The 27,473-nt window shown below is 41.3% G+C and overlaps 2 protein-coding genes across 2 annotated transcripts in view; both read left to right on the top strand.

Annotated features, from left to right (window-relative positions):
- The window catches only part of LOC104694994 (pancreatic lipase-related protein 2), a 35,226-nt gene extending 27,312 nt beyond the window's left edge, over positions 1–7,914 (top strand). Inside the window, exons 5-14 of the mRNA XM_010408538.4 lie at positions 57–182; positions 1,683–1,817; positions 3,507–3,615; positions 4,209–4,325; positions 4,406–4,528; positions 5,399–5,517; positions 6,223–6,352; positions 6,449–6,560; positions 7,097–7,264; positions 7,739–7,914. Coding sequence (XP_010406840.2) covers positions 57–182; positions 1,683–1,817; positions 3,507–3,615; positions 4,209–4,325; positions 4,406–4,528; positions 5,399–5,517; positions 6,223–6,352; positions 6,449–6,560; positions 7,097–7,264; positions 7,739–7,802 — 1,203 coding nt within the window. The 3' untranslated portion in view covers positions 7,803–7,914. The remainder of the gene's footprint in view (positions 1–56; positions 183–1,682; positions 1,818–3,506; positions 3,616–4,208; positions 4,326–4,405; positions 4,529–5,398; positions 5,518–6,222; positions 6,353–6,448; positions 6,561–7,096; positions 7,265–7,738) is intronic.
- Positions 7,915–10,951: 3,037 nt separating this feature from the next.
- Positions 10,952–22,737, top strand: LOC104694986 (inactive pancreatic lipase-related protein 1-like). The gene is made up of 12 exons (XM_010408526.4): positions 10,952–11,036; positions 11,802–11,956; positions 12,414–12,539; positions 14,515–14,649; positions 15,697–15,805; positions 16,906–17,025; positions 17,254–17,373; positions 18,808–18,926; positions 19,656–19,785; positions 20,764–20,875; positions 21,208–21,375; positions 22,567–22,737. The coding sequence occupies exons 1-12, from the start codon at positions 10,988–10,990 to the stop codon at positions 22,628–22,630; spliced, it is 1,407 nt and encodes a 468-aa protein (XP_010406828.3). The 5' UTR covers positions 10,952–10,987; the 3' UTR covers positions 22,631–22,737.
- Positions 22,738–27,473: the final 4,736 nt, after the last annotated feature.

Raw genomic sequence — 27,473 nt, 5'->3', positions numbered from 1 at the left:
TTTTAAATGTTTGAAAGTATGAATAGATAAAACCTTTTCTTTTTTTTAACATACAGGTGATCTCGGCGATAAACTCCTCGACCATCCAAAAGTCACGTTTTTCCTCACATAGGGAAACCTCCTTCATCATTCATGGATTTGGCAGCACTGGAAAAACAGGCTGGGTGGTAGAAATGTGCTTGGTATGAGAGAGTATCCTCTGGTTCCCAACAGCTCTGTCAGTGTCCTTTAGGTGTTAATATTCACCATCCATTTTCCAGTTCATTAGGTAGTAGAACATGCAAACCAAGAATTAAATTTTACAAAAGTCAAAATGTTTCCCCTCAGGAAGATGCAGCATAGTCAAGGCTCCTTGGTCATCTCTGACATCGTTTTTCTCTAGAGTTTCCATTCCCAAACCCTGCAGATCAATAAAAGCAATAACAGAACAGAGCTGTCCCCAGCCTCTACACTCATGTCTGGATATGGGATTAGACACCAATTCACTGCTGCTCCCATTACCAGCAACTGAACCTTCCTTCAGTCCAAAGGCCCTCCTGACTTGTAAAGCTCAAGTTTCAGTCTATAAATACTACTCTGGTTCACCACTATTCTGTTCTTAGAGACAAATAAAAAAACAACCAACTAAACAACCACAAAACCCAAACAAACCAACACAAGAACACCACTAAACTTTTTTGAGTTTTGTTTGATACAAAGTTCAGTGAAAAAAAAAAATTCAGATATGAAATGCAGAAGATCCCACAAAACCAGCAGAGTGTACCTTGGCTCTGGCAGACAAGCAAGATCTGCTCTACTTGCTGCTGCTTCTGTGTTGGCAGGGAAAAGGCCAAGCTGGGAAAAGACTTCACTGGATACTAACTCACAAATCTGCAGCACTGCTTTTGTTCACAAATTCATGAAAACTTTAAATCTGAAATAGTAATTTTTTTTTTTTTTTCAATTGAAAAGAAACAGCAATTCTTTCTGGCTCTCTACACTACAAATTTATGGTCCCCAGAGGAGAGGAGAGAGTCCAGAATGCACTATTGTTTCACTTCTGTTTTCCTTGTCATTCACCTTTAGCTGTTTTTTGTGGACTAATTTTGTTACCACTCCTTGCTCTATCTGAAACCTTAAGTGACCCTTAGTCACAGAAAGCTGTAACTGCAGACTAACACATGATTCTTCCACTAGAAAAATCACTGATCTCTACAAGACTGTGCCCAGTACCAAAGTGACCAATGCTTCCTTTGCTGAAATAGAACCTTTCTGCTCTCCTCCAAATTTTTTAAGTCTGACATAACTTTCACAGTTTTAAACCTAGTTGGTAAATAAGTGTACTTCTTACAATTCAGTTAAACTACCAACATCCCTCAAAGAAAGCACACACTGCACATAATCTCTACTGTGCAGTTGTATGTCCTTTCCAAGTTATTTTAAATATGTAAAGAAATGGTGTATAAAGTCAAATATTTTTATTACAGTTTTCATAATCGATATTTTTTTGAGGATTGGCTTCTTATATTCTGTCTTGTAGGAAGATGCATGTTTCAGTGTGGTACAGGCTACAGTGAAGAGTCCCATTTAGTAAAGAATGAGAAACTTCATTATTATGTTACCTTTTAATCCTTATTCTGATTTGAGTCTCTGGTTGTTATTTTGTTTCTTTAAATACTTTGCTTTGTGCGTTCCCACATCAGCTGTTACTGGAAGTGGAAAACATCAACTGCATTGCTGTGGATTGGAAAGAGGGAGCAAAAGGCACCTACGTCAGTGCAGTGAACAACATCCGTGTGCTGGGGGCTGAGGTTGCTTATTTCATAACAACTCTACAGGTAAAAAACCCTGCTTTACCACCTGCAATCCCTCAGTGGACGCAGTGGGGTTGTGACGCTGCTGCTTTGGGTTTGAACCTTGCCCAGTAGGGTCAGGCAGGGCTGTACAGTTGAGATCCAGCTAATTATACTAATTATCAGCCCTGTGCGGCCTTCTCACAGCCGCAAACGACACAAATGAGGCTAAGAAGATTAATTAGAGACCAGTAGGTGGCAACATTTCCATATGATGTTACAGGCAAGCCAGCATTCCATAGAAAAGAGGCCAGTTCAGCGCTTACAGGGGTTTCCCAGCATTATACACACGTGCCAGAAGCGCATTAATATCTCAGCTTAGCGCAGCTGCCTTAATTGATAATCCCAGGTTTGCTGTCTACAGGCACAATAAACTGTCCAGTTGCCTTCTGGTTGTGAGCCTCATGTTCCCAAAGGCAGGTGCTCACATTTACACACAGAGTGCAGCTCTGCTCGTTTGCAAAGTCATCATCAGCATCTCCCACCGATTTCAGAAAGACTCTCGAGTACTTGGAGCAGCTGAAAACCAGAATGTTGCCTGGCACTGGACTTGATCTTGGTTGGAGTTGCTGATCTTAAAGTGCAGCAAGAGGTATTTCAGAGCCCACGAGGCAAAGTGCCAACCTTGCCAGCGCCTGAGAATCAAAGAACACTTTCCCAGATTCTGCTGGGGTAAAATCTACTGTTCCTTCCTAGAAAAATCATACCTAGACTCACATATTTGGCTTCTGGATCTTTCTCCTGTATGTATAAATATCAGGTCATTGGGAAATGGGTTCAGTTTCTCATTCACTATCTCTGTTAGTGCATCATTTGCAGTCTAGGGCACCATTTCTTCCCTTACAAAAATGCATAAATGATGCTTAGACTTCCTTTTCTTTTCCCTAATTTGCAAACTCCTGGAGTTTGACTGTAGGAAAGGTTAAGCTGCATTATAAATGGAAACACTGCAGTAAAATATTTTCAGAGGAATCTGCCATCTAACAGTAAAGGCAGACAGGCCCGTTCTCCAGATCTGCTTTAATTTTGGTATGCACATTACAAAACCTAATGTAAAAACTCAAGCAATTAGCAGCCTTGTTGGTTGTGGTTCCTGCAAAACCCAATGAAATGTGTCTCCTTTATCTCCCTTTCCACCTTCAGTGCAAGTGTAATATCTCAGCAGTGCTGGTCTTGTACAGGTGAGACCTGGCAAAGAGGAGAATGGATGTCACCCCACCTGGGCTTGGCAGTGAAAATCTTATTCATTATATGATCACATATTCTAAATAGACATGGAAAACAGATATGTGACAAAAAAAAGGGCTGCAAAGTAGAATAAATAAAGAAAAAATAAGATCATTTTTATGGAAGATGGCATTAGACATTGATCCAAATGGGAAAGATGGTTTACATTTTGTTCACCCAGGATAATGGAATACAGCAAGCATATGCTGCAACCCTACAACAGTGAATCCTTCATCACTATGCATGTAAAATTCCAGATGGGATCATTTTTCTGTCAATTCTTAGTGTAATTTAAACAGCAATTAACTCAAGGAACTCACACACCCTGTTTGCTATGCAGAAAGTGAGTCTAAGATGTTCCCAGAGGCCCATAATGTCAGACCTTCTCTTTCCTTGTTATTCAAAGCCTGTGTTCTTATCTCCTACCACCACCACTTTAATGATCAGAAAATGTTCGGGTACTCCCCTTATGAAATCCATTTAATTGGCCACAGTCTGGGAGCACACACTGCGGGAGAGGCGGGAAGAAGGATCCGAGGCATCAGACGGATAACAGGTAGGCTGCTCACCCAGATGCAGAGCTAACAGCATGTGTTTAAAGGAAAAAACCTTGCAACACGCTGGGCTGTAGATTGGAATTAAATTATTGGCAGTGGTGGAGATACCTGTCATGAGAGCAGGCAAAATTTATGCTTCTCATAGGGTAATTTCTACGTCTTCTTCCTCTACTTAAGAGCTCTTTAGTGAAAGGACAAGCGTAGCTAACATGTTTGTAACATCACCATCATTCACTGGGTTACAGCAAGCCCCACACAAAGACAAGGCAACAAGAACCCTTAGTTTTCCCTATTTGTAAATCTTTGCAGGCCAGTAATAAGCTCAGAGATCATGAAATGCCTCCTTCAAAGTAATTATATGCCATTATAAAATCTATTGAAAAAATATTCTACTTATGTTGGAATAAGTCTTCAGAAAGGTTCACAAAACCATACCATTGAATATTTTTTACAGTTTAGCTTGGAATTCACATCATTATTGGGCTTGCCTTTCACAAAACTAAACATCTGATGTCGTAAGTTGGCAAAACACATATTAACAAATGCAGTATTTCTCTCCTCCCTCAACCAATAAATGCGGGGGTTTTTTTAGGTTTAGACCCTGCTGGGCCCTATTTTGAAGGTACTCCTCCTGAGGTGAGACTGGATCCTTCAGATGCAAACTTTGTGGATGTTATTCACAGCAATGCTGCTCACTTTCCTGTGGCAGGTAAGTGCTCCTGTGCCAGTAGGTACCTGCAGGGATGGGCATGGCACCAAGGCACTGACAGCTCCCCATGGATGTTTTAGGGTTTGGAATATATAACACCACTGGGCACCTGGACTTTTACCCAAACGGAGGAACTGTGATGCCTGGATGCACTGATTTAATTCCAGAGATGAAACAAAGTGATTTTGAAGCCATCATTGCAGGTAAACATACAATTCCAACATGCATTGTACTTTATTTTTGTTCAATTCTGAAACATGAACAGTGAAAACTGCCATCTGTTTGGGAGAAAACAGGAAAACAAAACTGCTTTTTGCCTGTTTACTCCTAAGTTAAAAAGGAAGTAAGAAACAATAAAGTCTGGAACAGAACAGTGGCCCACAGAGAATGCTCTGGGGAGAGCAGGTGTCACACATGCCTAAGCTTCCCTTCTGTAATTTGAAATTGGATGCAAATCCCAAAAAGGCAGGAAACAGGGCGTCTGCAGGTCCAACAACCCCAGCAGGAGACTTTCCAGGCTGAGATAGGCCAAATCAGCAGCATGACAGCACCACCTCTGGTTTCTTGCAGATGCTGCGAAGAGCATCCAACACTTCTAAGGCATGAATTAGCTAAAAGCACTCAGGTGTTTCCAGGGACTGCGCATGCCTCACCTCTGTACCTGAGACTTCTCTCTTAAGAGATTTTGGACAGTTTGGTGGGTTCTCCATGTGCTGTTAAGCCCTTAAAAACTGTAATGAATGTCATCTTGCTGTGACATCTCACACACACACACACACACATATATATATATGTATATATAACTGTCTTCTGTAAAAGGGACTATTGCATCATAGCAGACCAACGCATCTCACTTGAAATCTTGTGGTAATGGTACACCATTCTCCACATAATACACAAACAAAACAGCAACTTCTCCTGCAACTAGAAATCCAGACCAGAAAGAAATTATTCCAAGCCCATGCTGCTGTTCTGTTCTGTGTCTCAGCTGTTTCCATGTTGAGACAAGTGCAACTCTTGTAGAGGATAACAGGAGGTAATTTCACCTAAGCTCACAAACTTTTTTCCAACAGACGCTACAGTGTTTGCAGGGTGCCACCACTCACGCAGCCACGAGTTTTATTTTGCAAGTATCCTCTATCCCACTGGATTCCTCGCATATCCCTGTGACTTGTACAAATCCTTCAATGAAGTAAGTATTTCAGCCCAGGAAAGGGCTAAGGTGTAAAGAAAATAGTCCAGGTCTCTGCAGCAGATAGCACTTGGATGCTGGTGGCTGAGGTCCCATGGTGTGGCTGGGCAGGAGGAAGCACAGCACACAGCAGTTCCAGTCAACTGTTCCGCTCTGGAAAAGGAATCCTGAAACATAAATGATGTCACCAAAATAGTGGGGGAAAAAAATGAAAGCTCATGGAATTCTCACCCCAAACCTTTATGCAAAGGGAATATAAGTTAGATAGATCTATCCTACTAATTCCTACATTTAGAGCCTCCAGAATCCTTGGCTGCTCTCTAATTCACATTGGGCACTGTGAATACATGCACTTTGGAATGATGCTCCTTTCAGTTTCCCCCATTTGTGAATGCAGGCAAGTTCCCTTCCACTAGGAGGGTAAAACTGGCCTATATTTTGCACTAGAATCTAACTGAAAAATACTTGAACTAGCAAGTTTCAGACTATTATCATGCACAGGTATCAAACCTACTCATTCTGCACCCTCTTGGGTGCAGGAGCCGTTATCTAAAACAAGTTTTTCAGATTTTGGTGTTAAGTTATGAAAACATACAGCACTGCCGCAGCTTTGCAAGATCAGAACAGAATCTTGAGCCTTAATTTCATCATGGCTAGCATGAAAAAAAAATATTCCTCATTAACTGATGCTCTTACTTTCCCTAGGGAGACTGTTTCCCATGTCCACTGGAGGGATGTCCAATGATGGGGCACTATGCTGACAGATTCCCAGAAAAATTGAAGAGGGAAAACCAAAAGTATTTTTTAAATACAGCAGCAGATGAACCTTTTGCTGGTAAGTGGAGAATAGCTAATGAAAATGCTACATTACTTATCAAAATTCATGCTCACCAATGGTAATTTGGATTTATTTTTGCTTTTATTTATGCAGCTTGGAGACAAAAAGTATTTATCAAACTGTCTGGTGTAAAGAAAACAAGGGGAGACATAAACCTGGTTTTCTATGACACACTGGGGCACGCAAAAGAATATGAAATTGCCAAGTAAGTTAAATTAATATTTCCCTATAGCATTTAATGCTGCTAACATTAATCTACACATTTGCCACATATTTAAGCAGTGTGAACACTAATCCTGCATTGCAAATATTCCGCTTAGCATCAGATATGAAAGAAGTTACTACATAAGTAAGAGCCATGAGGGCAGATGGATGGTTGTAAAAAGGAAGTGGAAGACACTTCCATTTCCATGAGTTCTGTGTTTCTGAGCTCCAGGTGAGTGATCCCTGCAGCAATCCCTTCAAACTCAGCTCACATGGGCTCTGGGGACAGCCCCGGTCTCACTCTTGTCATCTCCCCATGGCCTCCTGCCTTGGGCACATTTAAAGTGTTCAGTGATGGCTTTCATCCTTTCCTTGTTCAGAGCCCTGCTCCAGTGACCTGTGCTCTTACAAAGAACAGCAAAAATGCAAATTTCTGTTGTAAAAAAGGGAAAAGCCGAAAATTTGTGGAGAATGTGATTTATTTCAGTGATCTCTGAGCTTTTAAACCTAATGTTTCCGTTTTCATTCTGTTCACAGTGGAGATCTCTCTCAGGACGAAGTTTACACAAAATATCTTGATGTTGAAATCAACCCCAAAAATACTACAAAAATTGAATTTCTCTGGAATAAAGCCATATTCTCTCTGCTCTGGGCAAGACTGGGAGCAGAATCAGTCAATATAATACATGGAGCAGATGGACATAGGTAAATATATCCCATTTAGAGGTCAAAAGGCAAGTGAAATACCCTGTGAGAAAAGATGGAAAAATGGTCTTAAATTAAACACATGGTTTGTAATTAACAATGTGAACCTCAAAAAGGACAAGTATTGCACTTTGGACAGAAAATCAGATGTTTGACTACACACCAGGGAATAACTGTCTGGAAAAGAATATGGCAGTGAATAATTTGAAATGTATAGCTTTTCCCCAGCAAAACAATTACAAACTAAGATAAAGCCTATTAAACCTCAAATTTTACAGCTGGTCCCCAAAAGAAGGAAATTCACCTTGTTACTGTTAATATACAGATGCTAATAATCTTTGCAGCAGGCTTTTAGGAAGCCTTAAATGGGATTATGGGTTGGACTAACAACCCTCAAGGCAACAGCTGACACCCTTTCATTTTTCATTGGGTGAAAAGAAATAAATCTTGATTCAAGCATTTTTTTCTTCCCAGGTCAACTTTTTGTGGCCATGGAACTGTGGCATATGGAGTTCCTCAGTTACTTACACCTTGCTAGAGGTCACCAAGGTCTGTACAACCAGCTGAGTAAACCCTCAGTCTTGTGCATGGAAATCTTGGCAACAGTGCAATTAAAGCAAACTTAAAAAAAATAAAATTGTTGCTCCATTTGGTTTTTTCAGTTCTTTGCAAACACACTTGTCCGTATTTCTCGTGTTTGAGCCACGTTTATTGTGCTTGTAACTATGGAGCCACCAGAAATAACGTGTGCTAAAATCCATTTATGGCACTGCAGTCTCATCTGACCAGTTCCTCAAGGCAAGAACTGAGTCCCACCACACTGACAGATAGAAAATCTGGGATGTTATCTAACACTCTCGAGGCAACACATGTCCTCAGAACACCCCTGCAGCCAACAAGGGCCCCAAAAACCTCCTTTCTGCAGCCTGTGCTGCTTCTCAGAGCTTTCCAGCCCCACACAAGAGCACTGCCCTCAGAAGACACTCTGGGATGAGGCAGGAGAAGCACAAGACCAGGTTATTCCTGCGGCAGGTGAGCACAGCCCTTTGTACCTGCACCTGCTTGGAAAACGCAGGTAAGGCAAACCTCAAGTGCTCCCCACTTTGGAAGGAACTAAACACTGAATCCCAGCTCCTGGCTACTGTTTAATTTCCAACAAGAACCTTTTCAGTGATCACTGACAATCCTGGAGAGAAACTCTGAGTAACCAGGCTTTGCAAACCCTGGGGCTGACCATTTCACAATGAAATAAACACTACTGCTCTGCAAAGCATGGCATGAGTGATCCTCCTGCAGCTGTAAGAGATCGAGGCAGCAGATGTTTTTCTAAGTATAAAATCCAAGGTCTGATCTAATGAATAGGAAGAAAGAGTTAATAATTTATTCACTCCCATTTTCCCCATGTTTGACAAATGATGTATGAGCACTTGGGCAGATAAATTTCTAAGAAATAGGGGTAGAAATACCATGGGAACACATTTATGGGTATAGACTTCTGAATGAATTTTTTTTTTAAGAAAAACCCCAACCCTGTTGTATCTTTGAATAAACACAAGCCTGTAAAAAATTAAAAGCATAATTAAACACAAGTCTGAGGTTCAGCCAGAGAGACCTGCAGTTCTGAGTCCTGCAAGTCTCCTGGGGACTTGACACGTGGCAAGGAAAATGTGAACAATGCTGGGAAGCTCCACAGTGTCCCAGGAGAGAGCCACAGCATCCTGCAACACCAGAAATCCAGTCCTCTCTGCCTGCTTCCTATTCCAGACTACACCTTCTTCAGGATTGTAGAAACATAGTTGTGCCTTAATTTATCACTTTTTTTAAAAATCAAAACCCATCCTTCTCCCAAAGCTCCCAGCTGTGAGGCCCCAAGGAGCAGAGCAGCTCCTCCAGGCACAGAGCAGCCTGCATCATACTGAGGGACCTGCATCCCAGCCCTCCCAACAGAGAAACAAGCAGCTGAAATCCAACTAGCCATGGCCTAAGGAATTGTCCATTTATTCTGTCTGACCCATGTTATTACAGTTTTGAAAAAGAGCAGCAGACTAACTGATAAAATCCTAACTCAATTCTTTTCCACCAGCTCTTAAATTGAAGAGGGAAGACTGTTCCTTCCTCATTTTGAACAAGTGTTAAAGCTTGTCAGTGCACTGGGGCATGTACTGATTCCACTGACACAAACCTATTTACACACCAAAATCCCACTTCAGCTAAAGACAAGAGCACTGAGCTCTAAATCCATATCTAAGGTGGTATCTTAATAAAAACCAAAATTTAGCTACTGTTTAAAGAAATAAACTCCATTAGCACAGATGATAGCAGTGGAACACCTGGTATCCATTTGGTCATTCCCAGAGGTGGAGATTAGGGAACATCAACTCTGCAAACATACAAGGCCATAAAGCAGAGCCAAGCTGACAAAGCTCTGTAAGTGGAGTCATCTCAGGTCTCATTTCTTCCTGAGCTCACTTACAGCCTTCTCCTAAACAGGTCCAAGGGCTTCCCAGACCTAGTCCTGTGGCTTTGCACAGGCTGTTTTTCACCTTTTAGTTGATGTTTCTACTAGAATAATCTATGGAGCTTTGCAGTATTCCAGCCATATCCCAATGTCTGGAGGAATTTTGTATGGTATTTGTATACATTTCCAGTGTGTTTGCTCTCAGTTCATGACTCAAAGACTTTTCTCAAAGCTGGGGTTACATGGCTAGTATAGAAAGGATCCCAAGGGTTACACAACTGTCCTTCTACGTCTACTTATTTCAGCAAGGAAATTAAAGGGATACCAGGAAGTCGAACTCTTTCACTATGAAAAGAATATACCAAGTCCACTGAGAGTTTTCCAAAAGGGATAAGCCTTCAACAGACCCAGAAAACACAGGAGCATTTCACATCTGAAGTCACTTGACGCAGGGCAAGGAAGGGCATTTAGAAATGATGTGGTTCCCTACTAACTCCCCCAGTAGAGGTCCTACACCCCAACTATACAACACTGAAAATTAAAGCCTTCCCAGCCAAGCCAAGACACGCAGATCTATACAATTCTCTTTAATGTCCCACTCCTGATGAGTTGCTGCCTGGGAATTACCAGCCAGCTCCAATCCTATTGTGGGCTCCAGCTCACTGATTCAAGAAATCTACGTCCATGGATTTTGGAGCTATCAGAGAAACCAACCATTAGAGTTGTTTTCCAGCTTAGCTGTAAACTATAATCTGAAATAAATATTCCTATCTTTCTAGGAACATTTCCAAGGACAAAGCAGACTATAAAAAGTACATGCAAAATCTACACATTAATTCCAGGAGCTTCAAGGCTGCATCGTGAGTAGTTCAGTTCTGGGGGTTTTCCCTTGTACCTTGTCAGGTCTGTGGCTTCTCACAGCACAGGAGTGTGAAGGGGAATGGCAGCTCATGTTCTCTAGTCTTCATGCTAATTCTAAAGTAGCTCCTATACATCTGATTAGAAGTGTAGCCTCAACAGGAAAAAAATCACCCTGGATTTAAGCTGTGCTTTAGTGTATTTATGGCCCCCCAATCTCCCGTGGAGCAAGCAAACACAAACCTGACTCATATCTGTCTGGCACACACAGCAGTCAGGGATACATCCTGTAGAAACAACAGGCACTCTGTTCACCTTGAGAATATTCAGCACCAGAGGGCTGAGTCTGCTACTTGCTAAACAAGTGGGTTAGCAAATCCTAGCTGCTTCTCTTTCTACTGTTCCAGATGCTTGGAATTTGGATTCTTGCCCTGTTTCTGCTCAGTGCAGCAGAAGGTAAGCATATGGGGTTAGTGTTCGTATTGCCTTTCTCTGCTGCTGTATTTTCCACCTATTTTCTAGGTATTATTCTACACCCTGCTGCCTTAAAACTTCCTGATTGAGGTTAATGTGGTTCACTTTCCCACACAAGGATGGTGAGATGTGAGCATGCGTGTTGTCTTTCTTCTCCACTCTGGGAATCCTACCCAAGGACTGAACAAGAAAAACTGATGTTTCCTATCTCAGAACAAAGATACTGCTCTATTAAATATAGGGAATTATTTCTTGTACTCTTCTTAGTGATGGAAATGGAGAAGAAGCCAGGGGCAGGGGGTGGAGGCAGTCTAATGAGGGCATAGCTTTGTATTCAGCAGAAGACACTTCTGTGGTAAAAGACTTCTCACATACAGTCAGCTGTTCAGCACAGCCTCAATTTATTGCTGATCATCTGCAATATTTTGGCCTGGCATTAGGAGAAACTCATCAGCTGTCTCTGCCTTGGGCAAAGCAACAGCTGAGGGAAGATATCCAAGGTATTGAACAGGATAGCACAGAGGAATGCCTCTGAAGACTTTGTTGATGAACAATAGGGTGGCTTCTTTCCTCGGGGTAACCTGCAGCCTCTCAAGATCTAGGAAATGGCAACTGCTGGTCTGGGCTGTCTGTAAGCTGTGGGATTTTCAAGGAACCAAGAGACCCCCAGAGAAGCCATGCTCTGAGTTCTGACCATTCCACTGCTCTGCCTGTTCACGTATTATTGATCTGATCTTCATGCTACAGGCGATGAAGTTTGCTTTGAAAGGCTTGGATGCTTCACAGATGATGTGCCATGGTCTGGAACTACAGAAAGGCCAGTCTATAAATTACCATGGAAACCAGAGAGCATAGACATTCACTTCCTCCTGTACACAAGAGAAAACACTGATGACTTCCAAGTAAGAGCTGTAGTGGTTTAAACATTAGTGAACCACATGCAAAAATCGTAAATAAACACAGACTCCTGCTGTGTTCCTGGAAAGTGTTAAAAATGGCCAAAAGACCACCTCTTCCAGCTCCTTGGCAGGGTCCCCACTGAGAACTACTGGGAAACTGAGCATTTTGGGGTAATTTTTTTCCACAGATAAAATCAAAACACACTGAAGTCTTGTCTGCTCTAAGACAGGTTCCAAAGCTTGCTTTGAATGCAGATACAGACCATAAGCCTTCATGTGAACTCTTGCAGATGAGTTCAACATTGCATAACTTCTAAACACCTGCACAGATAACCATAGTTCAGGTCTTTGCAATTTTGAAAACCTATTTAAGAAAATCAGATTTTAAGAAAGCAGATTTAAAGGTTTATTAAGTTACTATCTATGCTAATTTATTATTTTAAAATCCACATTAATGTAGGAAGTCTCTGCAGTTGACAAGTCAACAATCGAGTACTCAAATTTTAACGCAAGCAGGAGGACCAAATTTATTGTACATGGATTTGTAGACGATGGAGAAGAAAACTGGCTGTCAGACATGTGCAAGGTAGGTACCACAGGGACACCCTTAGTTTGCATTTATAAAAACATTCATATAAATTGCCTGTTTTCTCTATTTCTAACCAATTTTTCTCATGGTATTGTAGTGATAAGAAAGAGAAAAAATAGGTCACATTTTCAGATTGTTACCAAACTGAATATGTAGCTTTGCACCTTGAAGAAAGGCATGAGGTAAAATGCATTCAGTTTTTCTCTTTAGTGAAGTGAGTGACAGGAAGATTTGACTCAGTAAGTGCCCTTTTTCTTGGTAAAAAGAACACAAACCCTGGAGGAAGATACTGGATAGGATTGGGGTGATTCCAGAAATAAGTGCAGACTCATAGCTCCTGCATCCTGTTTCTACAGCCAAGAGACAGGTTTCCAGATGTGGAAGGTCTATCAGAAAGGTTTGGGCTGCCACGTGGGTGCTGAGGCTGAGCACACGGGCTGGCCATTACCAAAAGCAATAAAGATGTACAAATGCACATCCAAAGGGGACCTCAAGGGGAGCATTTTGAGCACAGCTTTCAATCTAGGACTTGCTATGAGCACTGAATGTAGTAAAGCACTCTGCTTTATTGATTTTTGTGCTAATTCCACAAATTATTTCTTAACCCTGTCCTTATGCAAAGTGCAATTCCAGCTTGAGGTTTTCTCAAGTCCTCCAAACATGTTTATATTGCAGCTGTAGCTAATGAAAGCCCCTAGTCATACAGCACAGAGCAAAATACCAGTTGGTGGCACTTTGGGGATAAGGTTTTTCAACCATTAACACAACTACAACTTTTTAAAATTATGTATTCCTATTTTACTTATGAGAACACTATGAGTAACAACGTGAAACTAAAATCAAGGTATTTCACATTTATTGCATCCCCATTGCCTGCTTCTCTTTGATACTAGATCAAAAGAAAAATGATGGATGATTGCTGGATTTGTTAGTTAATAATTTCTTTAAAGAGTCAGAAGCAGAATGATGTTTTTATAATTTTCTGTCTTACATTTTGCACTCTTAAAATAGAGGGTTTTTTACTGCAGCTCCACAATCAATGAGATAGCTCACAATTTGCTTCAGCTTGTCCCTTAAATCCATTTGATCCATTTTCCAGGATGTAGAGGCATGAGGTAAGTCCTTAAATTCTTTATCTATTACGGTAGCCTGTGTTTTATCACAATACTCTGGTTTATTTATATTTAGAAACAAGTTGGTCTCAGTGAATCTTTTCAATAAGGAGTGGAGCAAAGGGGATTGTGAATACATCAATCCTCTTGTGTGTATCTCTTACTTGCTTTCCTTCCTATTAAGCAATAATCCTATCTGCATATTGATTTTTACCACTTCTGGCATGGTCACAGACACTTTTATTGCCCTTTTCATTCTTTGTCAGTTGTTGCCATAAACTTTAGCTGCTAAAGCAAAATACAATCCAGCTCAGTGGAGCACAGAAAAGCCTCTGATTCTGTGGCAAAATCTCTGCCTGCATATGCATATTTCCAAATAAAGCCATAAACCTGAAATGAACACCAAGCACCCTCTTATAAAAACACATTCTCTTTCTTACAAATCTGCATCAGAAAACCACTCTTGACTTTTACAGTCAAAAGTATTCTAATTGAATTTGAGTTAAAGCAGTACTTTTAAATCACTGAAATGAATAGGTGCACAAGTAGAGGTCTTATTTAGTGCTACATACCAAGTTTGACTGAAAATAAAAATTGAGAGTTTCATTCTTGATAGTGCTTTCTCTTCTGTAAAAAATACTGCTCTGGGTATTTGAAATGATTACTACATTACATATCACCCTATTTCAGCGTTGTATGATCACAGAAACCCCTCTGAGCACACATCCATGCTACAGCTTTGGTTTTCAAAACATTCTCATACCGGTTCACACAACGTTTAGTAGTTGAGCCACAATGAGCAACATGAACCAATTCCACACTGTATTTACCATGGTTTTTACTTTTGTTTTACAAAACAGAGGATGCTTACTGTGGAAGATGTGAACTGCATCTGTGTGAACTGGAAGAGAGGTGCAAGGTGTCAGTACACGCAGGCATCGAACAACGTCCGTGTCGTGGGAGCTGAAATCGCTTATTTTGTAAATGTTCTCATGGTAAGAGTCTGCTGTTTCCAAAGCTATAGCTATAATGCTGATTTGAAAGAAATACAGCTCTGGAACGTTCACAAATGTGGATGTAACCAGCAGAAAATATTGTCCTCTACTCCACAATCAGTTGTGGTGGAAACAAACCTTCTTTTAAAACGAGAGGACTGTGTGATAACAGCAGGGCCTGCCACCTTAGGGAGAGGAAATTCTACGAGGCATTCTCTTGGTACAGCCAAAGAGTTACTCTGTAGATGTTAACAAAAGCAGAGTAAAATTTTAAATGTGCAGAGATAATGGATATGGCCAACTGCTTTTTTGTGGAGACAGAACCTACTAAAATCTACCAAAGAGCTCACAAGAACACCAGAAAACCAGCTGGCAGCACTGGCTGGGAACAAGCAGGATCCACCAGCTGCCCCAGGGAAAGCCAGGGTGGACAATGCCCAAACCTACAGGAGGTGCCACATGCCCCCTTTTGCAGCCAGCTTCACATGGGAAGTGAAGCTTTGTTTGAAGCCTTCTCTTAATCTAATTACTTTCAACACACATTTCCCATAAAAGGACTATAACTAAAACCAGAGAGTGTGGTGGTTCTAGCAGTGCTCTGACCCACCTCTCCCTCTCCATATCTGCATTGCAGCTACTGAATTCCTGTCCAAAAAGGCTGAAGGCATCTCTCCTCTCAGGCCTCCCCAGCTGTGCATGGTGCTTAACCTGCCAGGTGTAAATAAGAATTCCTGCCTGGCTGACTCTTGCAAGCCAGACAAGCATTCTGTGACCCTTAAGGGGCCCTCTGCAAGGATACAAAGCCTCTCAGGACTCTTGACAAAGCTCTCTGGACTTATAACAACCTCCAAGCAAGGGCAGCAACTGAATAAGGAGGTTTGGGAAATGTGTTGAAGTTACAGAAGTAACTGGCAGACAGATGCTGAAATCCTGTAGAAGCTCCTGAGTCAGCAGGCAAACTGAAAATAGATTTTCACCCCCTTTTAAGTCTTCCCTGTTGCTGATGCAAACAGACATGGCAATGTTTATTTATTGTTGTTTTGGCAGGATGAATATGGATACTCTCCAGCTGATGTTCACATCATTGGCCACAGCCTGGGAGCACACGCTGCTGGCGAGGCCGGCCGGAGGCGCCCAGGCATTGGAAGAATAACTGGTCAGTGACTGCAGCCACACTCGCACTAAAGCCACCAAACAAAATGCTGCTACTCACTTTATGATTGCATCTGTGGGCTGCAGCGTAGTCGGGGTAATTGGAATATTGTAGAACTCAGCCCCTTCACACAGTGCCCCAAGGAGCAGGGCTGTGGGAAGTGCAGGAAAAGAGTGATGATTATTTTGTTTGCACGTGTGTTACACAGCAAAGGGATTTTTCAATATGTTCAGCAATTCCAGAGGTTAAAGCCGTGGGTTTGGTCTCCTTATTTATCACACAGGCAATGCCAAGGGCCTTGTGCATTAAGCAGAGTGGCCTTTCATGCATAAAAGACAATTCTGGATATTATTAACACAACCCTTTTCAGTTGTTACTTTTCCTCAGGGATTTCATGCTTGGTGAACCTTGGATTAATACTCTACAAAATTTAGTTTAAAAGCAAACCCAAAATGTGCTGCCCAGGGACAAGAAGAGATGCAAGTATAAGGTAGCAAAAATTGTGCCATTTGCAAGACTTTACAAGCACCTGAAATTGCTGGAGCAATGGGAAGCAAATTAATTCCATTTTCTGCTAGGTTCAAAAGCAAAGTTTGTTGCTTCAAAACCAGATGTTTTTCCCAAAATCTGACTGGAGCCAGAAGTAGATGGGCGGGTTTCAACACCTTCAAGCAGGTGGGGTGCTATCAGCAGAAATTCCTCTTTGAGGACTCTCAAGCAAGGGACTCTAGAAACCACGCAGATGGATCAGTTACTTGGGATGCAGACACAGTAACCTCAGTTCAAGCAATTTTATTAAAGAGAAGTTCAATTAAAAAAAAAAGTTAATTCCAAGTGTTAGGATTCAATATTGCTGTAAGTATGTAAAGCAGTAAAATTTAATAAGCTTCCTGCAGGTGACTTCCTGGGAGAAAAGCCACTTGGTAAGAGAGAGCACACATCCCCATTTTATTAATGCCTGTGTTACTTAGATATAAGGAACCATAGGCAACTATATTAAGTGGTATTCATTATATGTAATCAATCAGTGCCATGTAAAATGATTCTACAGCTACATCTCTTTATTTTTTATTAAATACATAACACTACTCTTTTTCTCTCAGGACTGGACCCTGCACAACCTTATTTCCAAGGCACCCCGATTGAAGTCAGACTGGATAAATCTGATGCAGACTTTGTTGACATTATCCACACAGACTCAGCTCCCACAATCCCTAACTTAGGTGAGTATGGAGCTCTACAGTACTGATATGAATTATTTATGCCCTTAAGCGTTCTGGTTGTCCACCAAGGCTGTTGTGCTGTGTCACAGACACAGAACAAATACACCACTTTAGTCACCAACAACTCCTGTCCTAAAACACCTTGCACAGGCAGACTTTAAGCCAGCAACTACAGGTATGAGACAACATTAATTTAAAACATGCTTACCCCTGTTTCAAATGCTTCAGGTTTTGGCATAAGGTCAGCCATAGGACACATTGACTTTTTTCCAAACGGAGGAGAGCAGATGCCTGGGTGTGGGAAGAACCCTGTTTCTCAGATCGTAGATCTCGATGGCATCTGGGAAGGTAAGTGTGTTGTTTGCATTACGAATTCAGGGGAATTCAAGGTGTAGCCACTTATCTTTTCTTAATTCAGGTGTTTTACATCAGCTTTTGGTGTATCCACCAGCAACGGCAGCTGCAGACTGCAGTGAAACTGTTAATATGCTCAAAGCACACCACTTTGCCAGAGCTTATTAAAAAATAAACAAGACAAGGGTTTGCCGCTGGAAAATGTGTTTCCTCCAAAGGATCTAATAGCAGAAACAAAAGTTGCTGGAGCTGTGCCAAAAGATTTTGAAGGGTCTGTAACAACACATTGTGTTTTGTGCCTGATCGCCCAGCAGCAGCACTGGTGGAATTGGGCAAATATGTTCACAGCTACTCCTCTGAGAGTGTCTTCAGCTGAAATTCTTCTGAGATAGAGCAATTAATTCAATTCCTTGTTAAGTTACGATTACAATCTGAGTTGCATTGAAGTGATGTCATTGTGCCTATTTTTAGGCAGCTAAAAAAAGATTGGCATTGGCACGCAGTTACTCAGATACGCTGTTCTTTGTTGTTTTACGTGGTTCTAACAAAATCTCGAAGTATCAGAGAATTCCTATGCGTCTTTCTAAAATTAAATTGCACATAAGATTAAAAAAAGATAAAGAAAAAAACCCGAAGATTTCTGCTGTGGAGATTTTTCAGTACATTATCTGAGCTCTTTCTTACACTACTGCAAACAGTTTAACTCTGGGAATCCATTAACTGATTTGTGATAACTAGCCTTTTACTCCAGGTTTTATTCAGTGCAGCTGGAGACATTACTTTTTCATTCTCCCCGCCCCCCCCCTTTTTTTTTTTTGATAGAATAAACTTGTTATCAATAATGGGGAATTAAAACACAAAGAAATAACGGCGTTGTATATGGTCTTCTTTTTAACCTAAAGTCAGGAAAATACAGGCAACACAAAGGAAAATAATATATTCATTATTTTAATTTTAAGAGTCTCCCTTTCTTAAGCACCCCCCAAATAATAATAATTTTGTTTTGAAGCCCTCAGCTGGAGCAAATCAGCACTGCCCTAGGAAGTTCACTGTTAAATACTTTTCATTTGGTTTCCTTTTGTTATGGTAATGAAACTGTTGCCTACAAAAGACCTGCTTCAGGCAGCTCTCGTTTCTATTGTTAAACTCGGTCAGATCGCTTGAATAAGTGTTTTTTGAGGGGCAGGGGCTGGGCTGAGCTGCACAGTTGGTCTCCACAAAGCATTTCAAGTTTGCATTTTATACCTGTTGAGCCAGTGACATTCCTTGGGGCATGAGTGCATCAGAAGCAAGTACGGTTCCAACCTCATGTTTGATACTCCAAGAATTGTAACGAGATTTGGAGGAGGAATGATGCATCTCAATGACATGGGTTTCTTTCCTTGAATGGTAACAGAAAAGAAGAACTAACCTGGCATCTTTTCACAGGAACTCGGGACTTCGTGGCTTGCAATCACTTGCGGAGTTACAAGTATTACTCGGACAGTATCATCTACCCTGACGGGTTTTTAGGCTATCCTTGTGCTTCATATAATCTTTTTCAATCAGTAAGTATTTCTCAGAGCTTCGGGATGGACGCTATTGAAAACAGTGGCCCTTACCTATGCATCTGAAAGTCAGTTTATTTATGCTAGCTCGCACCCAGTGAGTGCACCTATAAGAGAAGTGTCAGACAGCCTAAAGTGCCACAGCTTGTGCAGATAGCATGGGTCAAGGTAGGAAAAGGCAATAACAGCCAGGGAGAGCCCTGGCTCTGTGCTGGTGTGGCAGCCCTGAGGCATTACTGTGGTTATCGTGGCTTCCCCAGACTCCTCTGCTGCATCCAGGCGGGGAAGAGGTGAGGAGGAGAGACTGTCCCTGTAAGGGCCAGATGTCTTTATCAAAGAGCAAGGAGCCCTCAGGTGAGCTTTCAAGCACAGCTTAAGTTCCTGATTTTTGAAGCAACAAGAAATAAAATAACACGCGATAACCTGATGGGGTCAGTCTGTGATCAAAGCACTTTGGTGACTGAAGATGGCCCCAGGGACAGAGCAGTGTTTTTTGGGCCAAGGTCAGGAAGCCCTTCTTTGTCCCACACCAGCAGACAGGGAGCTACACTCTAAGAGCTGGGTCACTTCTATGACCTTTCTCAAGTTATGGCAAGGGTTACTCAAAATTTCTTGCTGTGGTACAGGGCCAGATGTGGGTATATTAAAAATAAATCCATTGACTAATTTTTTTTTCTTTTCCTTGGCTGACTGGATAATGTTATCAATAGATACCTTTGCTTTCACTAGGGAAACTGTTTCCCGTGCCCAGAAGAGGGATGCCCAAATATGGGTCACTACGCAGACAAATTCAAGGACAAAATTAAATCAGATTTCCTGAAACTTTACCTGAACACTGGAGAGGCCAGGGATTTTCCTCGTGAGTTTTGAATGCTTCCATTGCTACATACTCTTCGTAAAAATTTTATTTTCCTGTTGAACAATTAACTTTAGCAGATGAACAGATCTCATCACAGTGCAGTGTCTCTTCAGTTCTTCACACTTTTTTCTCTTTTGCTCCACCACTAATGCCAGTTTGGGCCCCTACAGTACAAGAAAGTTGGTGACAAACTCTAGAGTCTAGTGGAGGTTACTGAGATGTTTAGTGGATTGCAAGGTGCAAGGAGAAGGGAGGAGAGACAATGCACAGAAGTTGCAGCAAGGGAAATTCTTGTTTAGCAGTATGAGAATCACAGCCACAAAGGCAGTGGCTAAATGCAAGAAGAGGGGCCCAGGGAAGCTGGGAAATCTCCATCATTGGAGATGCCAAAAACTCCATTTGACAAAGGCCAAGAACAAGCTGGTCACAGCTGGCCTGGTTTCAGAACTGGATGGACAAGACAACCTCCTTTACAACCTCAGTTATCCTAGACACCAGCTCTCACAACACAGTGCTTAAGTGGCCTTTGTAAACACAAATCCGAATCTTCTTGAGCTCCTTTTGCTAATTGCACACTAAAAGGAAGTTCCCACCCACAAAAATTATTTTCCTGGAGCTTCAGGACTTTTTCATGCTGCTTAGATTCTGTCTGTATCCTTATTTATCCCTAACACCCCCTTACTTCCAGCTTCACTGTGTATGAAAACCTTAATGGTCAAAATGCTGAGATTTATATCGTGTTTACCAAGGCATGGACTAGTTTTCTCTTTTTTCTCTCCCAGAAAGTAACACAAATGTCTTCCATTTCTCATGTTGATCTCATTAGGACATAATGACAGATTTGATTCACTGATGTTTTGTATCTTCTGCTCTCAACTAACCTGTACAGACAGGAAAAATAAAAACCCCTAGCATCTGGTATTTTAGAGACTGTTTCTCCCTGGGTACAATCTAAGTCACTGCATTTCTTCTGTGCAGTTTGGAGGTACAAAGTAACCGTGACCCTCTCTGGAAAGAGCAAAGTAAATGGATATGTAAATGTTGCCCTGTATGGCAGTGGTGGGAACACAAGGCAGTACCAGATCACCAAGTAAGTCAAAGAGTCAACAGAAAGGAATTTTTTCTTCTAGAACCCTTAATTTGTGTTTGTAGCTAATAATTCCGTTTAAATTGATCTCATGAAGAGAGAAACAAAAAAGGCAGCAGATCAGGCCCACCTGCCTTTGCTGCCTCTGAAAAATAGCGATTTGGGATGAATTTCATCAGAAATCTGGCAATAGTGTTGCCACGGTAGAATAAGATAAACAGTGTCTCTCTGCTGAATTTCTACCCTCTTGCCACCACAGCAGAGCCTTTGACAGGACTGGTAATTAACAGTAAATGCTGCCATGCCTCACATCCATAAAATGCTGTTTTTCACAGGGGTGCCCTCAAACCAGACAACACTTACACAGCTTATATTGATGCAGAAGTTAATGTAGGAAAAGTTACCAAGGTTAAATTTCTCTGGAACAACAACTGGATAAACCCAACTTTTCCTAAACTGGGAGCTGCAACTATCACAGTAGAAGTTGGACAAAATAGAACAGAGTAAGTATATTCATTGTGAAAATCTTGAAAGTTACTTGAGAACATAGGTGGCAAAATTAAAAGTGGAGTGGAAGCCTTTTCACAAGAAAAGTTATTTAAGGCATTAAAAGGAAAAGATCCTCAAGAAAACCTTTTCTTTCCTTCCTTTCAAGACACTGTTCATCCATAGTTCATCTCACTACTACTTCAACCCTTTGCCTTAAATAACCTCAAAGAAAAAGTGAAAATGTTTCCAGGCTTTAGAAGAGCAAACTTTCTGTATAACCCCTTGGGTGAGAAAAATTAATGCTGGCTTGGATTGTCAGCATCGTTCTTGCCAAGCTCCCACAGTCCACAAAAACAGGCTATTTGTGGGTCTGGTTTGCCATCAGCTGGAACCAGCAAAGTATTCCACCAATATTGATGACCCCTGTTGTCATGATTGACTAAAGAGGATTCTGATAATAAACCAGCCTTCCAATGAGGAGCACTAACACTTGGAGCCTGCACTGAAAGGCTATGTATAAAGCTGAGGGAAAAAGGCTAAAATTGATTTCTCTAGACTTTGTAAAATACGGCTTGGATGTTCAGATTATAGCAGCAAGATCCAGTTTTACTAATTTGCCTGGACTTTTAAATATTAATTCCTTCATTTTCTTGATCAGTTATTTTATTTTATCCGCACCATTATTTGGTATCTAGAACAGGAGCTACAGTGTAAATTTTAGACCTAACTACAAAGGCACAGTTAAAATTCCATCACTTAAAAGACAAAATGGGAGGTGGAAACAGTTTCAAGCAAAGTGAAATGGTCACAGCCCAGCACCACTTGAAACTTAAAGCACAGCTCCTAAGTCTGGTTGTAGTTTCTAATGCCAAAGCACATTACTGACATTCCTGTAAAAAGGAACTCACCCTTCTACTGACTTGTGGCCTTTGCACAAGTAGTTGTGGCCATCTGTATAGAGATGGTAGCACAAAACCTGGGAAAAACCCCAAAAACTGTAAAATTAAAGTAAGGCAGGCAATGAAACAGAACAAATACAGGCCATCAATGATTTCCCCAGCAGCAATATTTCAAATTTAGAAGCTCAGAGTTTGCTCTGTTCAGTTGTGTCAAATGACAAATCAGGTTAACATCAAAATAAATCCACTTGTGTAATTTCAACAACTGCTGACAGCTCAAGGTGCTTGCATTTGTTTTATCCTCAGGTACCGTTTCTGTGGTTCTGAGACTGTGAGAGAGGATGTTCTGCAGACTCTGACTGCTTGCTAACAGCATATTTGGATGCCCAAATCCTTGCTACCAATAAAAGCTACTCATACCTAAAACACTGCAGTCTGCAGCTGTAAGACTGGTGGTGTGTGTTGTTTTGGGTGGGTTTTTGCTGGTTTGGGAGGCAGAGGTTAAGTCTGTGGGTACCTCTCTATAGACAGAATTTTTAGAGTAGCTTGAGGAGTGAATGTGCCAAAACTTGTTGAAGAATTCCCCTGCTTTCAGCCGGATTCAAAATAACTTCAAGCAAGAGGAAAGGGGGCAGGTAACAGAAACAAATTCATTTCTGTCCCCATGTAATCCTGCCTCATCCCCCTCAGCATTCTGCTGGACAAGGGTGCTGTGTCTCCTCTGCTGCCAGAGGAAGCTCATCCTCACTGATAAAACCTCACAGAAGTGCTGGGGATCTACTGCTACACAGACCTACTGCTCCTGGGGACCTTTTCTCAGTTTCTCCCGAGGTTCCCCAGACTGAAGCACGCTGCTCTTTATATCTCTCTGGGTGACCTTTCCTCTCCCAGAACACCCTGTCCTGAAGGACATCAACCCCTCAGCAAGGCTTTAGATTCTCCGTGCAGTGGTGGAGATGGAAAGCAACTTATTTTGTGTTGGAGCACTAATTTTCTAGTAAAAAAAAAAAAAAAAACAATGCTGTTTTGTTCTTTTTTTTAATTGAGTGCATTCTGCCAGCTCTCACAGAGTGATGGGAGGGAGATGGGGGATGTAAATAATAGAAGAAGAAACATCAGCACTGAAGATTAGCAACCCGTGGGTATGCTCTGGGCTGAAATAAGTTCTTTACATAAAAGCCAAACTGTTCCTTGCTTTAACACAACTGAAGGGAATATCCTCCAGCAATTTCAGTTTTAGTCAGAGACATGCAGGCTTGCTTCTATGTTTAAAAACCTTCTAAATTGCACTTGTGCTTCTTGCCCAGATTAAAAGGCACTATTTGATTTAGATTAGATGTATGGAAGAGGTTCTTTATTATACGAGTGGTAAAACTGGCACAGGTTGCCCTGAGAGGTGGTAGGTGCCCCATCTCTGGAAACATTTGACACCAGGCTGGTTGAATTTGCTGAATTCCTCGAGTATTCCCCCGTTACATTCCTTCTCTCCCTGTGCAGCTCCTCAGGCAGTAGCAAGTGCAGCAAGCTCACAGCAGAGCTCTCTTTGTGCGTTGTCTTCCCAGTCTATGCTGTCCAGAAGGACACAAGCCAACACCTATTTTGTCTCCAGTTTTTCCCAAATGTGGTCAGTCTTACAGTGGTAGAATGGCCTAATAAATTCAAGGATTGGAGTTCTTTGTCCTGCATCAGGCTGTGGTAAGTCCAGCTCTGGGTTGCTCCTGCAAAGTCTTCCTTGGCTTTCCATGGCTGCATGGCCTCAGTTGGGCAGGAGGAAGAGGATCCAGCCACATGAGTAGAGGCTTTCACACTTCCTCCAGTCCTTGGAGGAACACACAAACCCTCTCCAGGGAGATAAATAGTTGTGGGTTTATGCATAGCTATAGACATGGGAGCTGGCATCAGATGCTGGATTTTCATGTACCCCACATCCCTTTGGCATCCCCTGCTTCCTTCTGCCTTCCCTGTTTGTCTCTCCTAGGATTTGATGTCCTGATCTCGGTGCCTCCTGCTGAGGAAATCTCAACAGGGTTATTAACTTCCTAACACTGCAGAAGAGTTTCTCCTTTGTCTTTTGTTCCATTACCTTGGAATAAGCAGATTCTTGCCTACACAATTGTTTTGACAGTTACGATATTCTCAGCATTATCCTTTGCCATAGCCACTTCAGCAGCCCATGTAATTTTAACAAACACCTAACAGAATCAAGACGTTAAAGTTGACAATAGCATAATAAAAAATCTCCTTTTAATAATGAACTGGAGCTGCCGTCATCTTATTTTAGCAGAGTAAAATCTCTCCCCCCCTCCCAAACACTTTACAAAGCTATTACATAAAGTGCAACGTTAAATGAACAACAAATTACTTTCCCTTTAGCTAGCTCTTAATGCTAATGGTGCTATTTATTCCTGACCTTTTGAAATATTAGATTTTTTAAATGACAACATAAAAAGATTTCTTGTTTGAAAACGCAAGCGACTTTAAACCACATGTTATTACTTGTAAGTATAGCATGCACATGCATCATTCATTTCAGTGTCCCATTTAGGGCTAATTGGTATATATTTCAGTTGACATATATTGTTCTCCTGCAAACGTGTCAAATTCCTTAACGATGGTGGTGACAAAAGCAGAATGCTTGAGATATATAAATTACGCTCTTTACCATATAATCATTCTTATCTATTGGGAACGCTATTTGTGACAAACCATGTTCAAAAATACACAGCAAATTGATTTTTTTTTTTTTTCAACTTTAATATCACTCCATTCATGGCAGGTCTTTGATTGCATCCTTAAATGTAGAAATGTTTTGATTTTTATCTGCATCGTTTTGAAAAGCTCACTTTATTTATTAAAGGAAGAGTAGCACAGCGAGGATCTTAAAATGTATCTTTTGTTATCAGCATAAGAAAAAAAAATGGGCAGTAATTGTGGATATAGAGTGAGTAGTTTGGTGAAAAACGCTTTGTGCTGTAGTTTAGGTTTTATAATTCCTGCCAGAAATTACTATTATTTTGTTGGTGGGCAGCATTGCAAGAAGAATTTTAAATATTTTAAATATGGGAACAACTTGGGCCACGTATTTCCATTACATTTTAGATTACTGTGTGCGACGCACTTTTCCCCTTTATTACAAATCGTCTTAGAATTAGAGAAAAAAACATAAAAATCGAAGATTTCATGTGACTCTAATTATTACTGAGATATAGCAGTGCTCATTGTTGTCTTTAGACAATGCTGTCCACAGTCATTACTTTGCTCCATAAATCAGTAGCATAATGAGGTTCTATCTTTCAAGAAATATTTCAGCGTATCTTAATTTGGCATTGATGAATTCTCCTTCCCGAATCTCTCGAGGGTTTTTTTAATCTAGTTTGTCATATTGGAGCTTTCATCACCTAGCCCCAGCTGACACTGTTACAGCTGTGTATTTATTTCCATACCTTCCTGGGATGTGTCCTCAGAGGTTGCAAATAGGAATTTTATGATGTTATGCCTTGAAGGCTGGTTTTTCTTGATTGGAGTGTAAATCCCAAACTGTTTTGCCCCACTCTCATCCTTCAGAAATATATACTACATGTGGTTGTATTAAAGTGTGGAAAAACAAGGTTAAATTTGCTAACATCTTGTTGCTGATATAAATTGGGAGCAGTTTCTTTGACAAAAGAGATATTCACTTGAAGAAAATACCATATTTTTCCAAAGAAATTATATAATAAGTTCAGACACCCATTTTTTTTCCTAAAATTTGAAGACAAGAAAAAGGTGAAATGTATCCCTATTTTTAATTGGTCTAAACAGGTCAGCAGAGGGCAGAGGAAGAAAGGAGAGGGTTGATGTGATGCTCCACAGCTCTAAATGAAAAAATACTAATAGTGCCCTATGTGACACTTACTTCTGAACTGTGCTTGCAGACAAACAGAAACAAGAAGCAAAGCACTCTTTAAATTAGTCTAAATGTTGTGTTCAATTTCACCCTAACAATTGGGTGGCTACTGCACTTGCTATCACTTCGGTGACCTATATTTTGTGAGACCCAAAGACAAAAGTTGCATTCAAATCCCTCTTTGTGCTCTGGCCCATGGAATTATTGTTGTGTGTTTATCCTATGAAAAATATTACCTTTAATTGCATTAAGTAGATAATGGCTTCACATCTAACCAATTAGGGAGGTGAAGGGGGGGGGAAAAAAGGGATCTAAACCTCCACAGTAATGCATTTGTTTAGATAATAATTCACATTATTGTAATTTAGCGTGTAATTTATATAACCTAAGTCTCACTTCCTTGTGAAAAACAACAGCAATGAACATTACTGGTGGCATGGGTGCCTCAGCTTGGGGTGTGCAGTTTCAGAGGATGGATTCCCTGGGAGTCCTGATTATCCTCTTTGGAAAGTGAGGCCTCTCCTGGGTGCAGTACCATTTCTCACTCCGAAGAGGTTCTTCATGGAGGAGGAAGAGATACAGTCATCACCTTAGCTATATGGGATGCAAAACATGGGATAAGCTTGTGTATGTCCTGCCTGAGGTGATGGAAGAGCAGAAGCCACCCCTTCCTTCTCCCAACAAGAAGCATTCTCTCTTGGGCTACAGCCCAGGTCAGGCTACAGAAACTATCACAGAAGCTGCTCAAAAATAAATTAAACAAATTCTTGGTTTAGACTGACAACCTTTTCTGCATTGTCTTTAATTCTTTACCCAAACACCAGCCATCTCTCATTTGATGGAGGGAAAAAATTCATCTGGAGGGAAGTGTGCAAGAGTTCTCCACTACCCTCATCTCTCACCAAGGTGCTCTCAGTCCCTCGGGGGATTGTGTGACCTGACCTCATATCTCTTTGCAACTTTTCTCATTTTCCCCTTGCTTGCAATTTAGAAATCAGTGCATCTGACCATTTTACAGCCCTGCAGAGGCACAGCAAATTCAGTGGGGAGTCACAGAGAATGTGTTTGCCCCTCTGCACCCTCCCTCTGCCATCACCCACCTCCCACAGAACGCGGGGAGGGCTTGGCAAAGGAGGCTTCTTCCCTTCCTTAAGGACAGACTGTAGATCCTCAAGCCTTTGCTTTAACTCCAAAAGGAGCCAAAATACCTTTGCTGGGTCATGAAAATCAGCCTCTCATTCCCTCCCACGGAACCTGAATTAGGAACCCTCTCCCAGTGGCTGTGACAGAGGGGACATTGCTCATGTGCCTTCCCTTGCTGGCTCTG

The sequence above is a fragment of the Corvus cornix genome, chromosome 6 (assembly GCF_000738735.6).
Source record: "Corvus cornix cornix isolate S_Up_H32 chromosome 6, ASM73873v5, whole genome shotgun sequence".
In the NCBI taxonomy this organism is placed as follows: domain Eukaryota; kingdom Metazoa; phylum Chordata; class Aves; order Passeriformes; family Corvidae; genus Corvus; species Corvus cornix.
Note: the sequence above shows the minus strand (reverse complement) of the source record. Positions and strands in the feature narration are given on the sequence as shown.

Excerpts from the sequence above, each read along its gene's own strand:
- LOC104694986 (XM_010408526.4), top strand. The coding sequence starts at position 10,988 with ATGCTTGGAATTTGGATTCTTGCCCTGTTTCTGCTCAGTGCAGCAGAA. Across the intron at positions 14,650-15,696 it reads ATTTTGTAAATGTTCTCATG|GATGAATATGGATACTCTCC; the intron begins GTAAGAGTCTGC and ends TTGTTTTGGCAG. Across the intron at positions 21,376-22,566 it reads GTTGGACAAAATAGAACAGA|GTACCGTTTCTGTGGTTCTG; the intron begins GTAAGTATATTC and ends TTTTATCCTCAG.